General features: G+C 24.8%; 1 protein-coding gene across 1 annotated transcript; it reads left to right on the top strand.

Annotated features, from left to right (window-relative positions):
• The first annotated feature begins 11,920 nt into the window (after positions 1 to 11,920).
• On the top strand, positions 11,921 to 14,522 carry LOC113548110. Its single transcript, XM_026948790.1, has 4 exons — positions 11,921 to 12,081; positions 12,250 to 12,572; positions 12,730 to 12,986; positions 13,415 to 14,522. The coding sequence occupies exons 1-4, from the start codon at positions 12,027 to 12,029 to the stop codon at positions 14,022 to 14,024; spliced, it is 1,245 nt and encodes a 414-aa protein (XP_026804591.1). The 5' UTR covers positions 11,921 to 12,026; the 3' UTR covers positions 14,025 to 14,522.
• Positions 14,523 to 15,595: the final 1,073 nt, after the last annotated feature.

Genomic DNA, 15,595 nt, shown 5'->3' with positions numbered 1-15,595 from the left:
TATTGTGATTTATTATTACCATTATTATTACATTATGCCCGAACGTGGGGAATAGTTATTTTTATTAGATTATAAGAAATCCACATCGCTCCGGCCTTATTGGGTCTCGGCTCGTGGTTGGCGACATTATAAATATAAAGGCGACCACATGACGTTCGATCCAGGAGAGTATCGGGAGCGAATTGTCACAACAACTAATACCAATATAACGAAAAATCCCATTATAACGAAATGCATAGTCCCCTGCCGAAAAACAGGGCTTATAAAGAGCTTATTCGAATTTTCGTTACAACGAAATTTCCGTTCGGTTTCCTGGAGTTCGTTGTACCGGGATTTTACTGTATTAATAAAAAAAACAGTCAAAAATGCTCTTTATTTATTTCAAGTTGAGACGACGTCCTCTTTCCACAGATCTCAAATTAAATTCATCAATTACTTGGTCAAAATTAATATTATTCTTTTTTTTTGAGCTGCAAAGTAGCTAAACTGCTAAACTACTAAGCTTTTCATGTTTCATAGTCGTTTTAAGGTAAGTTTTTAACCTCTTTAGACTAGAAAAAGATCTTTCGTAACCTGATGTATTAGTAGGTATTGTTCGGAATATTTTTTATGTCTCTATAATTAATGGAAACCTTTTTGAATGTAATTTTGTTTATATAGATAGAATAATAATTTAATTGATAATGCCTAATACATACACGAAAATTTTGTACCTGTTTATATATTATTATATTATATTTCAATGATTTTCTGATGGTGCAAAAACATATCTTTGCACCACCACATCTAAAATGTGGTGGTTCAAGTGCTGCATTTGCACCATCCAGTTTACGCCATTGACGTCATATACATATACATAATATATGAAATTAAATAAATAATTTGTTGAGTATGATACTGATAAATTGATGATATACATGACATAATATATCGTCATATACTCATATCGATAATATTATATCGGGAAATAATATGGTAATAATTAATATTAGTTAATCATAATTTAAGTTATCCAAATAATGGTTAGTCCAAATGTTTTGTTAAACATATATGGATGCACAATTGTGTAGTTAATTATACTACATTTTGTTTGTTTGAAAACACAAAAATATTATACGTTAAATATTTTAACACATTAAAATGCCGTTAAATAAATAAAATGCAAATTAATTGATACATAACTAATAATTCCTAATTCTATGTAGGGTCATAACTTATAAGTCAATTGTTTTTAAAAGTAACTAAATTACGTTAAAAATTACAAAATAAAATATAGTGAATATATTACTTATTTGTTAGTTAAATAGAAAAGTAACGCGTTACACTACTAACTTTTTCTAATCCAAAGTAACTTGCAACAATAACATTTACTTTTTATACACAAAGTAATTCACAAAGCAAGTACTAACATTGTATTCTTTAATAGGTAATATATTTATTAAATTTTTGATTTTTGAAAGTTTAAAAACTTATATAAAATATTATATTTTGAAATGCTTAGATTTTTTAGTGTCATCCGATACCAATTTCTTAAAAAAAAAAAAAAATTATAGGTTCTAATAAACCTTTCCCAAAATATTAAAGTGAACCGTAGTATTTTAGTTATTAAGATTGTGTTACAGATGTAATTTCCACGGACCAAACATTTTAACATGATTGTTTTTATGACACGTTTGAAGCATACATTTTCCAGATAATTATGTATATGAATTACTTATTTCGGAATTAACAAGATAACTATGTCTGACAATTCAAGGATATAGTAGAAGATGTAGCTAGGTAATTACTAATTAGTTAGATAGATATCACTATGTCAGACTATTACTTATTGTTATATAAGTGTTGTATTATTATTATATTGTTATTGTAATTTATATAGATCGTTGTATCTATAAAACAACTATTTTAGCAGTAGGTTTGGTTATCTACATATTATTTATATGATATTTTTAAATTTAAAATATGCTATATTTTCGTAATTAATTTAATAAAACAATAAATACTATATGAACAACCTACCTGTTTTAAAATTAAAAAAAAAATAATTATATACATACTGACTACGTTTAATTTGTAGAATTATTAAAACAATATGTTGAAATAGAACTAAAGTGTTACAATATGATAAAATATGCATCTAACAATTTATATTTACGATAAAATATTATTTGCCGTTGTTTTACTTGTTTCATTCGATTTTGTTTGATATTTGTCAATAAACAAATAGAATGAGACAATAATTCAATTAAATTTAATAGGTACCACGCCTACTGTAATTCTAGGGAAATATAATATTAGTTTATTGTATATATATTTAATCAATGGCCAAACGCAGTAAAAATAATAACTTTCAGTTGTCGCGAATTTGTTTCTATTCACTCCGTTTTTACAGTACTAGAAAATTATATTATTGAAATGACTGTATTTAAAAGTACCTTAAGGCCAATTTTAATCTTTAGCCAGTTTTTAGGATTAATCAACATTTCTTATACGTTGGAATCAACTACTGGGTTATTATTTCGTTATAAGTATTCAACCATATACTTATTACTTGAATTAGTGCGTACGTGCGTGTTAGTGACGTGTACCTACATAATTTGTGCATGGGAATTCTTCTATTTCTTTGAAACAATATTATTATTAAAATTTTGGTTTGTCATTATTGCAGCAAGATTATCAGAAAAATGGATTATAAAGTATGATAATATTGTACAGTAAATATTTATTTAAAAATTTAAAATATTATATTTATTACACTATAGTGGCTCTTCAATCAAACTGAAAGGTATGGACATTATTTGTGATCTCTCGTCAGTTTTTTACGGTAATAATATTTAAAAATACTCATAACTCGCTTAAAAATTGAAATACTGTAAAAAATCGATTAGTGAACATAGATAACGTTTTTACCTTTAAGTTTAATAATAGGTCGTTTAACTATAATATTTAAGCTAAACACATACAATTGAAAGTGTTAGACATATATTTTTATATGGTAAGCGTTAGTAAGACGGTGACAACATATAATAAGGATACAAGACGTCTTCTTAAGATTACAAACAATAAGTGCTTAATTTCGGTGTACAAAAAAGGACTGACATAAGGTATCATGTTTTGATATTTCAGAATATTGCGATTATAAACATTATGGCTTACATTAATAGACTGGCCTTAGACCTTCTGTAGGTACATTGAGATAGTGGCAAAAGATAGAGGGCACTACTCTTAATATGTGACTTGTGACTGACTGACTGCACGGTTATATCATTGATTAAGTATACTTAATAAATGGCAATATTTTTTACTGTGCATAATAAGATAGTATACCAGCTACCTAGCTACCTAATATTTATAGTACTGTAAAAATAATCTCGAAAACTTATACTGATATAATACTGTAATCTCGTGATATTCAGATATTGTAATATTTTCATTATTATAATTATTAATTTATATTACATAAAACTAACTAATATAAATATCATTTTAAAAATAAATAAGTTAGACGCAAAAGTAGGTACAATCTACACTAATTGGCAATTACTAATTAATCACAATATTAATATATTTTAAAATGGATTAATTGTATAAATGTATTATCTTTGATTAATTTAGTAGATATATAAATACATAATATTATTATATTTGTATAAAATATGATTTTACAAAAACAAAAATGTTGTTTGTTATAAAAGAACAAAGTGGTACAAGCGAAGACTGGCCCATTTGCAATGTTACTATATTAGTATAAAATTACTGTTGACTTATCACTTATTGACTACTGTACTCTCAATTCTGTATTACAGTAACTTTAAAGTTGTGTGGTTTTTGAGGTTTGTGTAAGACACTTACAGAGTCTTAGTCTCTTAGACTTTATTAATTATAAGTTTACTATTATAACTTTTAAGATGGATTTGGTAATAGGTAGGTACCTATAAATATTGAGCATAACAATAAAAAAAAAGACACTACTTGACAATACATATATTACCTAAGTTTTAAATAGTAGTTAGGTACCTACTATTACATGGTCAAATATTATAATACCCTAATATAATATCTATGTGCTATAAATACATAATAACTTTATTTATAAACCAAATTATATGAGAAACTTCCAAAACAAAAAGTATTAATTAAAGTATACACAATAATATTTTTGTCATTGTTTTTTTTAAGGCTGATCAATGGCATAATCGAATTTGATCAAAGAATTGTAGTACTTTCAACACATTTGTCGGTTCAACAGCATTCTTTGAGTAAACGATATTTCTATACGGTTTACATTTTATTATTGGTATACTTTATCGGATTTGAAATTTACCAGCTGTACTTGTGGCCTCCAAAAATCATAAATATTTATTCAACTATACACTTTTTGTTTAAAGCTCCGTTCATTATGGACTTTAATGTTTTAATTTCATCGTTTTTTTTTCTTCTTAATTTCAACAATCGATTTCAAACATTATTAGATTTTTTTAAATTTCTTCCGGTTGAATCTGATTTTCCTAATGATTGGACTCATTCTGAAATAGCAATGTCGTTGGAAAAAATACGGATATTACACGCTGAACTATCAGAACTATTAAAAATATTCAGTTTGAGTTACGGTCCATTGCTTTTAAGTTTCTTTGTGTTTAATTTTATAAATTTGTTGATTCAATTTTTTCTTTTGATTTGTATAACATTACCAACATCAAACGTATCATCTATGAAAGCGAGCTTGAGACCAACATTACCACACATATTAAATGTTCAAATTATAATCTTTACTATGAGCATTATTGTTGCTGTCTCATTGATACACGATAAGGTAAGCTACAAAAATTAATAAAATTATGTATCTAGTTACTTATATACTTGTTTAATAAATAATAATACATTTATAAGATAATAGAAATATGTGTGTAAGTAATTAATTGAAACAATAAACTTTCGTATGAGTTTTAAGTATTAGCCATTATTTCATTATTGATTTCATTAACTGATTATTTTAAACTAAGTATCTAATTACAATAATTATAGGAACATCTAAATCTAATGATGGAATAAAAAAAAATGGTACTGGTTTAGTTGACGCCCGCCAACTCGCGTATTTTCCCGTCACTCACGTTTAATTAACGCTCGTCACTATTATATTTTTATCATATTTTCGATGTGCTAATCATCTTTTACACAATTTTTTTTTTATACTGCAGATAAAAAAGTACGAATAACCGCGGTATTAAAAATAATACAATTTATACTCGGCATTTAAAAATAATAATAAATATAAAATTATGAACAATTATATTTATGAATAATATTATAAAATAAAAATAGATAAACTTATGCAGGTGGTCAAAATTCGGATACATCTTTCATTATTTCCTCAAACGGATCGCGTTCGTTTAATTTACTTCGCTACATAAACTGGATATATCATACTTTTGTATTTATTTTATTGAGTTGTATTTTTAGTGCCGTGGTTTTTCGTACCTTTTTATATGCAGTTTAAAGAAAAATTGTATAAAAGATAATTAGCACATCTAAAATACAATAAATTTAATATTATTGGCGGGCGATAGGCATCAACTAAAACCGAGTGGCGGGATAATACACGGGCTCGCGGGCGTCAACCAAACCCGTACTTAAAAACACAATATTAACATAAAAAAATACAAAAATATTATTCCAGAAAAGGAAGATGATATCATATTTAAGATTACATCGTATATCAAACTTACATGCTGACATAAAACGACAAGTAAAATATTATATTTAGATAAACACTACTTCATATCTTTTGAATACTCGAAATATTTATTTTTATTATTACATCATATCCTCTTAAATATTGGCGTATGTTTAGTATTCATACATAAATCTTAGTTACAATAATATAATTTGAGTAGCTACAAATACATTATATAACACATATTATAGTTATTCATTAATTAAAATTAATATTAGTTCATAACTTATATACAATAATCGTTTATAATCATTTTAATTATTATTAGAGATAGGATTATGTTGATGACTTGCATTTGTTTCATTTGATTTTATAAAATGTTATATAATTAGTTAAAAATTTGTTTCAATTCAGAATATACTAATTTTATTTTATTATTTTTTTTTTAATATTTTCATGTCATTGTCATTAATTCATATATTACAACGTTAACAATCATTATATATGTATCATAACTTAAAATACAGACAAACACGTATTCAGGTTCAATTTTCGACGGGGGTAAGAGGGTTAAAATATTTTTAATACATGAACTGTAATTGTACGATTATACATAAAGTTTGTAGTTAGTTTCTGTTTCTACTTTAAAAATTTTAGGAAGAGGATTTGAATCGTAAGACCCTTCCTACCCTATCTACGGACTTGAATACAAGTACTATACAAGAACCTATTATACTTATCGAGTACCTATTTTATTTATAAATATTACTTATTAATTTAACTTTAGGGTTTTTTCTGTTTTTAAGTTAATTTTTTTTAGTTTGTAGTTTTTAGGACATTTTCTAATTTTTTTAGGGAATTGTCTGTGATTTAGGCCATTAATATAAATCTTTAACCATTATGTAAGTATTACATTTAATAATTTTAAATTATAGGTAAAAATGTTTATGCTTCAATTATCATTTTTTGAAATGGATGAAATTAGCTCCTACGGATTTTTCAATATAAATTTGAATATTGTCTTGTCAGTAAGTATTTTTTAATTTTTTTTTATTAATAAAATATAGATTAATGCAATCCTCGTAATAGTTTTATTGGAAAACTATGCGAATAAATAAAATTACTATAGTAAATTATAAAATTGAACTACTTTAAATATTATATAATTATATATGTTTGAATAAGAAAATAATACATCAAATAATTACTCAAATAGACTATGATACTAAAAAAGTTTACTTGACGATTATTAAAACCAGTAGCAATGAGGCGTATTTAAGGGTTACCTTAAAATTAATTACTCAACTGTTTCAATGTACAAGATATTTTTTACAAAGTTATAAACTTACAATAAAAAAAAATACAAATAAACAAAAAAAATGTCTTCTTTATTAGTTATTGTCTTGACTCCTGGATTCCTGGTTGATGGTCTTTTAAGAAAATGTCTAGTGGTGCTTTTTAGTAGTGCCGATTTTGAAAAACTTCTTTAGTTTTATTTAAGTATTATTATACTGATAGGTAAGGAAATTTTGTGATATTGCGCAGTTGTACTTTTGGACTTTGAGTGCTACTCTAGAGAATTTATTTTGTAGGATTTTCAATTTTTAAAATTTTTGGAGAAGAAGCTATAATACGTTGAGCATGCGTACAAGTTAATAGCGGTTTTATTATTGTTGTATCTAGCATTATAATTAAATCATTTCATCTGCATGGTAATGTTTGCCGTTTGGTTTAATAGGGGTATATGATTTTTATTCTTGTGTATCCTTGATTTAGCTTTTTATTAATGTGAATTTTTCCAATTAGCTTTTTGTCTAGGTCTAAGTATTTGGCTGAGTCAACTTTGCTGTTCCATTAGATTTCTTAGTGATTAATTTTTAGTAAGGAAGGATTTATGTATTTTCTCAAGGTAAATATTTTGAATTAATTTTTGGTAGTATTTAAGGTAAGTTCATATTGAGAACTACAGGAATAATTCGTCAATGGAGTTTTGAGTAAATAATAATTTATGTAATGGCTGAATCTAAAAGTTTCGGAAAACGAAAAAAAAAATACAAATGGGTTGTACAACTGTAACACGTTACTATCACTATCTGCTCAAAACCTAAAACAAATGACCAACATTTTGTATTTTTAATAGATAATTGTTTAAATTTATCTATTCAAACCTTACATTCATTTAAAATTAAAATATATTATATTTTACTTTTGTTTTTAGACCATAGTGTTATTAATTACTGGATTAATAACATTGATACAAATGAAAAAACATACAATTATTTTGAATATGGTCAATAATATTTTAACCTTCGGAAGTGGTATGTATAATATTTAATCATTTATTACTCTTCCATGTATTCTTAAAAAATTGCGTAATATTATTCTTATTAAATTTAGTTTCATTATAATATTGTATAATTTTAGAACTTAAGAAGTAGTAGTTAATGTATTTTATTATTACCTATTTTATAGTATACAATGCCTATTATAGTATGTTAATATGAAAATAGTAATAAGTAGGTACACTTATTAAGACAATTAAAGCTATAAATGCCCGTATACAAGGGGGGGGGTTAGGGGTTCAACCTGGATACGTGTTTGAAACTATATGATTGAATTCTGCAGGTATATTATGTACAATTATATATTTATATAATTATGTGGGCAATGGAAAGTAATATGTAGTTATAGTAGTTCCCCTGACTTACGAAAAAAAAAAGGTTAGGTTAAATTCTTAAATATTAATTTTTTTTCATATTTATTTTATTTTTGGAATATATTATTATAGTTAATTACCTATTTAAAATAATAATAATTATTAAAATGTTAAAAATAAGATAGATTTATAAATAGTGACTAAAGGCTAGGCATGTATGTAAAAGCTAAAATTATTGTAATTATACCATTAAAGTATTAAAGTGTTTGATTTATTTTTTTTACTTGAGATTAAAAATAAGTTTAATTTAACAGATTCTCTATCTAATTGGATTCAATTAAAACTTTAAGATAAGTTTATATTGCAAGTATTGTAATATTATGTTGTTTGTAATATATTATTATAGCACCTTCATGTTACATATTTTTTTTATTTAATTTAGTTTTACGGTAAAGTTTTGTCATATAAGCATAATATTTAATAGTATATTATTTTTTTAACTAACATATCTGATATGAATGTACAAAATCCAAATTAGATTAATTATATTTTATTATTATCAAATGACTTTGAATGCTGTATTGCTTGTATATCGATATAATTTCAGAAAAATATATAATTTTTCTTAAGTCATTAAAACAGATCATTTATCTATACTTTGTCACTACTATTATTTCTCTCTATCTTGTTCTGTGTTTTTGTGTTCAGCGTGGCAATTTATAGCCATGTTCGAACTCTCTTTATCATGTAAAACTATCCCTGACGTAGCTTTATGGTGGCTCGTGGGGAAGTCGTAAATTTCTACTCGAGAGTAGCAGATAAAAAATGATATGCGTTAATTCCTACAAATGAGATATGCGAATTCCAACACGAATATGTAAAATAAGATAGGTGTGTCAGTTGCTACATAGCAAAAAAAAAAAACAAACTATATTAAATATTTATGTTAGTTTCTACACCAAACGTACACTAATCTTACACCAATCGTTTATCAGTGATTATTGGAATATAATATTGCGGAGTAGGTGTAACACTCGTTTCAATCGTTATATTGTAGTTCCTATATTTTATAGTTTATAACGATAGCTTATCGATAAAGCTAACATCTAAACTAGATATTTCAACACACAAAATATTTACGACTTTTCATTACTGATAAAAATATACAGAGATCTTTTTCAGTTTTGGTATGATAATAATTATAGCTGTATACAGAACAATGTACATAGCCACTTTAGGTAATCAATCCTATAACATATTTGTTAGGAATTTAGGATTGTTGGTAATATTCGTGTGTCTATACATATCCTAACCATCTACACTAATCAGTCGCGATTAATGAAAATTACCTACGCATTACCTTCATTTTTATTGATAAATGCAAAAAACTGCTAATTTAAACGATTTTAAATTTGTTAAACACCTACTTTACCTAACCTGTGAAAAAACGCAGAGATGTGTTATAAATAAGTGTAGTGTAAAAGTATATATACAGTCGATCAAAATGTTTAATTATTAAATAAGTATATTAAAAAAAAAAAAATAGTAATTCATCCAAAAGAAAAGCTTTAGACTCCGTAGTTGAAGGGCCATAAAAAATAATTAAAAAATAAGTATCTAAATATACTAATGAAGAAGATTTGATTTCTACCGATTTAAAACTAATTGCAAGAAATATTTAAAATTCAAGGACGCATTATTATCTCAAACAGCCAATATCAAGAAAATAAATTCACGAATTATTAAGTTTATTAAATATAATAACAAGTAGAAGTGAGTTATTTGTTAATGACAATGATACCATACATTAAATAATTATGTAAAACACCCATAGTTTTTTTTTTTTTTTAATATGATTTTGTATATCTACATGGATTATACTTTAAACTATTGTGAATAAATATTATACACAATTAAACATGATTCATTGTATTAAGAATGAAATGCATAGTCCATTAATGTTTTATTTATTAGTAAATAAAGAAAAAAGGCATACATTAGTTTATTTAAAAAAATCGAAATAGCGCAAATACCAAAAGAATTATTTTAGATTTTGAAACAACAATGCATCAAGCGGTTTTTGATTTTTTTCCGGAAACAGTGGTGTTTGGTTTTTGATTTCATTTTGGCCAAGCTTAGTATTTCTGGATTTATTTTTTTTAATTCAAAGGAAGTGGAATAATTTTTACCGACTGGCAGACAAACTTAAAGATTCAACAATAACAGAATTGTCTGATTATTTAATAGATAATTACATATATAAAGTTATAAAATTATAGTATTATTTATATTATTTTTTAATTTTTTTTAAGACAGTACCTATCATCAGTTTTATAACATATAATATATAAAGTATAATATATTTTTTACGATTATTAAATTATGAAATGTATTAAATTATATAAAATATATTATTTATTATAACAGATAAACGATTAGTGTAGGAACTTACATTCGCCCGGTCTGTGAACCTAATAAGTGACGATATTATAATCGAAATTTCTGGGAATAAAAATCACCCAAATTATTAACTACAAAATTAATAATGTAAATATTGAAAATGCTAATGAAATAATTCGATGAAAATTACTTGAGTTGGCAAATGTACTATATCGTTTAGTATTACTTATTTTTCTACCTCGTTATACCATATTTTTCGGATCCTCCTTGCTATTTAATATTTTTAATTTTAATTTTAGAGCTAACATTTATATCATGAATGTGATCGATTGTAATCAGTTTTTAATTAATTAACGAAAATTGAAAAATACTACAAGTTATTATGAACATTTTAAATAAAAAATAGTTTTTCAAATTTAAAGAAATATTATAAAAATAGAATTATATATAACATAAATAAAAATTATATAAAATACCTAAAATTGAAAAAGTCGTAGAAACAACTTAATAGAGCCATATTAAAAAAAAAAATGTCGAAATAAAGTTAATATAGATTGTTAGTGACAATTTTAAGATTTTTTCAAAAATTAATTTTGTGTGAATACATTACAGTTGTCTATATACATTTAATATATTAAGATATATTTTTTCCCCGATATTTTGAAAGTTACTGAAAATTGTCTTCGTTTGACTTATAAGATGCAATTTGCTGCCTATTAGAGATCACTAACTACATAGCGTTATAAGTTAAAACTAAAGGCAGTTATTCACAACACTAATGATAACGATAAAAAATAAAATACAACACAGTTATCGTTATAGATTAAGCTGTTTTTATAATATATTGATTATAGATTTTCTATGCGGAATACATAAAATTGTTTTGGGGGTCACGGTTTACCGATCTCTGATCTACTTAAATAATATATGCGCGAGCATAATATTATATTACATAGAGATTCAAATTGATCATTTGTCTATATATATATATATATATATATTTAGAATTGATAACGTAAATGTACGGCTTATGCAAATTGTATATACACATGTTAACTTGTATTGAGTAATTCTGAAATACATATTATTTTATCATTTTTATGCACTCAAATTGTCGGCCGATATGTCGTTATTTTATTTTTTTGTCTAATCTAACTTTTGAATGATAATATTCATGATAGTGAATATAATTAAGAGTTAATTAATAATAATAAACGGTTTTATTACAAAACTATTTATATAAAAGATAGAACTGTTTTACTAACTTAGAACACTTTTAAACTATTCGTAGTCAAGATGAAGTCGTCATTGGTTTTGATTTTGGCTGTTTGCTTTTCTTACTCTGTTGCAGGTAATATATGAATTGATAAATGTAAAATAAAATTATTTTTAATATTTCAACTATGAATATAGTATTATTTATTATATGTTTTCTATCTCATTTAAAAAAAAAAAAATAATGTTTAAAATATATGTAGCCAAAATTCTTTATCTACTTAATTTATAATAACTCTTTTAGTCGAAGTACCCAAATTAGTGAATTGGAAATATGACAATGATACGATACCCGAGATGTTGCCGAGAAATATGCGAGAAAAAAGTGACAAAGAAATTGAAAAAGCTGTTTTTAATGCGTACCAAAATCAAATTAGAGTAATTTCTGAGTACAGCGGTCATGTTTATGATCCCGAATTTCCGTTTGGATATTTCAAAAATGAAGTTCTCATACCGAATACACATTCATATGAATCAGACATTGATTTGGTATTCAACAATAACGTATTCAGAGGACTAACGGATTATAACGAAAACGTTATTATCGTTAAATGGGCACCTGATCAAGTACGTATACACTTGCCTATCATTAACTAATATTCTTTTATTTTTCTCATTTTCTATTCTGGCACACTATATAAAAATACATATTAATTTATTGTTCAACTTCAAATCAATACAATTTTTCATTGTAATCAATCATCATTTAATCTCGTTTTTATAGATCGAAACTAATGTCGAATGGAAAGAGGCAAATATTAGAGGAAACTATTATTATTCAAATAGCACATACTTTGATCAAGGAAACTATCACATTCAATTGGAAGATTTAAAATACCGGGCAAATACAACATTTACTGAAAACACCATGAAATACCCATCTTCAGTGCCAAGTTCAAGCATTTCATATAAGAGCGTTAAAGCTTCATTTTCAGGAAATATTCCAGCTGTATCAAATGTCGACAATTCATACAGCCTTAAGTAAGTAGCAAGATAACATAGTATTTTACTAAGTAAATCTTAATACAATAAAACAATGGACATCATTTTTTATAACTCGTATTTCAATGCAAGTTTAGCTGTAGGTTTATTAAAATATAGTTACTGTTAATTATAATAGTGAGTAAAATAACATAATATATTTATTTAAAAAGTGTTCAGGTTTAATTTTTTTACAATAATTTATATAATTTATGAAATTGACAAAATCGATATATGTCTTTTGATAATGTATCCGTATTTATTAAATACTAAAAACTAATAAGGATTTTATTTAGTATTCCCAAGTTTAATTATTCTTTATTTATTATAAATCGTGATTAAAAAATAAAGTTATAAGTTTTAAATATAAACATGTAATACCTACCTTTATTTTGCTAAATATTTTAATATTTCCTTATTTTTAATAGATACTTCCTGGAAGATGTTGCTTTCCAACACATCGCTGATAATGTAGTTAAGTCGATACAACCTAACATTTCTATCGCAATTAGACAAGCAGTTAGACCATACATTATATTCAAGAACGTATCGGACCCAAACTTCAAAGGATTTACTGCCAGTACACCTTCGGGTATACAACTCAAAGTCGATGAAGTTTTCACTAATGGTTTGAACCAAACTCATCAAAGAGTAAAAAATATGACTGTTGATATGGCTAATAAAAAATTGATCTCAAAAACCGAGATGGTTATGCATTATTTGAGCGGAACTTTCCGAGTGCAGCTTACCACCGCCAACAACAAAGAGTACGAGGATAAAGCTTACTTTGAAATCGAAAATATCAATATACATCCAGTTAGCAATATGTTCAACCGTGATGATTGCTATGCAAATACCACTATTACAAACACAAAAGTTGTGGTAAACCCTGAAAAGTTGAATTTGTCCAGAGATGAGGAGATTGAAGTAAATCATGTTTTAGTGGAAGAATATAATAACACCCTTAAGAAAAAATTTGATAAAACTATTTGCATAGCTTTGGCTGATATGCTTAACTCCAAAGCTGGAAACTTTTAATTATCAAAAATATTTTGAAAAGCAAATAATCCGTCAATTCAGCAGTTATGTAATACATATATAATATACAATATACATACATATATATAGACATTGGTGGTACATAAGGAAATGTCCTGAAGTTTTACTTTAGATATTTTTTTGTCTATTTTAGTTATTCTATTAAAAAAGTTATAGTTATATTTTATGTCTCTATACTCTCTACTCTCTAATAGTATAAATTACAAACAATAATTTATGAGCTTATGCATTTATTAGGTTATTAGTTTATTACTTTTTAAAGCAACGCCAGTGTTAAATTTATATTTTTCTGACTGACTGGTCTCATATACTCTGATAGAGGCTCATTTTTAATATATATATATATATTTTAAATAATTGCTTAGCAATATACAAATCACTTTTTCGTATAATTTTTTTAATGTGAGGCTATGTGATAAAAACAATATTTTATGTTAAAAATTGTATTTGTTTTATTTAGTATAATTGAAATTAAAATGTTCATTATTTTTTAAGCTACGGTAGTAATATTTATTTAATTTGTGTACTATACAATAAACAGTGGAATAATTTTGTCAAAAAATAATAATATCTGTTACTATTTTTATTATCCTTATTCTTTAGATATTTAGTATATTTTCCATTTTCTTAAGTATTTGTAAATACTATTATACTAAATGTGTATTAGAAACTGATCGAGTTTATTATGTGTTTAAGATGTCACGTGTCGTATTCAGTGTTATATAAAATAATAATAATACATGCGTCATTAAGTCAAATAGGTCAATGTATAAAATTATAAAAACAATAAAATAAATACTGAAATTAGTGATGAAAATTAAAAAAATACAGTATATTGACTATTTATTTTGTTATCTGAACATATGGAAAACATTTTTTTATTGTGGTTGCTTATTTAAATTTTTACCATAAAATATTTGTATATTTATTTAAATCATAGTTATAAACATATTCTAGTTTTATAAAAATAATAGAAAATAATTTCAACATAACATAAAAATTAAATTTAAAAAAAAACTCCCTAATACAATTATAACGAAGAAAAATATTTTTTTTTGTGTGAGCTTTAGGCTCCGCGGCCAGTGGCTACTATAAATCTAATTAGCTAACCCTAATTATACGTATTGTATAGATAGTTATTTTGTTTCTAGTCTTCTATGGACCCTGATGCAATTATATAGGTATAATATTATAAGTATATTAAAACTGTTTTGAAATTAATATCTGTAAGTATGTAAATAGATAATCGAAAAAAGGAGAATTTAAGTAGAAACCGTAGTATTCAGTCATCATTATATAATAGTTTATATTATATAGTATTCGTAGTATATGAATATATATTTATAAAAATATTAGGTAAAGAATTTTATAAAGTTATGAATTGATATGTTTATATTTAAAAAAAATGTGTAGTTACCTATTATTAATTTTATCTAAATATTAACGTATGATGAACCATTTGGTAAAGACAATTATAGTATATTATTATGCTAATTATCATACGATGATGACTAAAATATAATTAACATAACCTTTGTATTATATATTTT

Source organism: Rhopalosiphum maidis, chromosome 4 (genome assembly GCF_003676215.2).
Source record: "Rhopalosiphum maidis isolate BTI-1 chromosome 4, ASM367621v3, whole genome shotgun sequence".
Taxonomy (NCBI): Eukaryota; Metazoa; Arthropoda; class Insecta; order Hemiptera; family Aphididae; genus Rhopalosiphum; species Rhopalosiphum maidis.
This window is presented reverse-complemented; position numbering and strand designations above follow the sequence as displayed.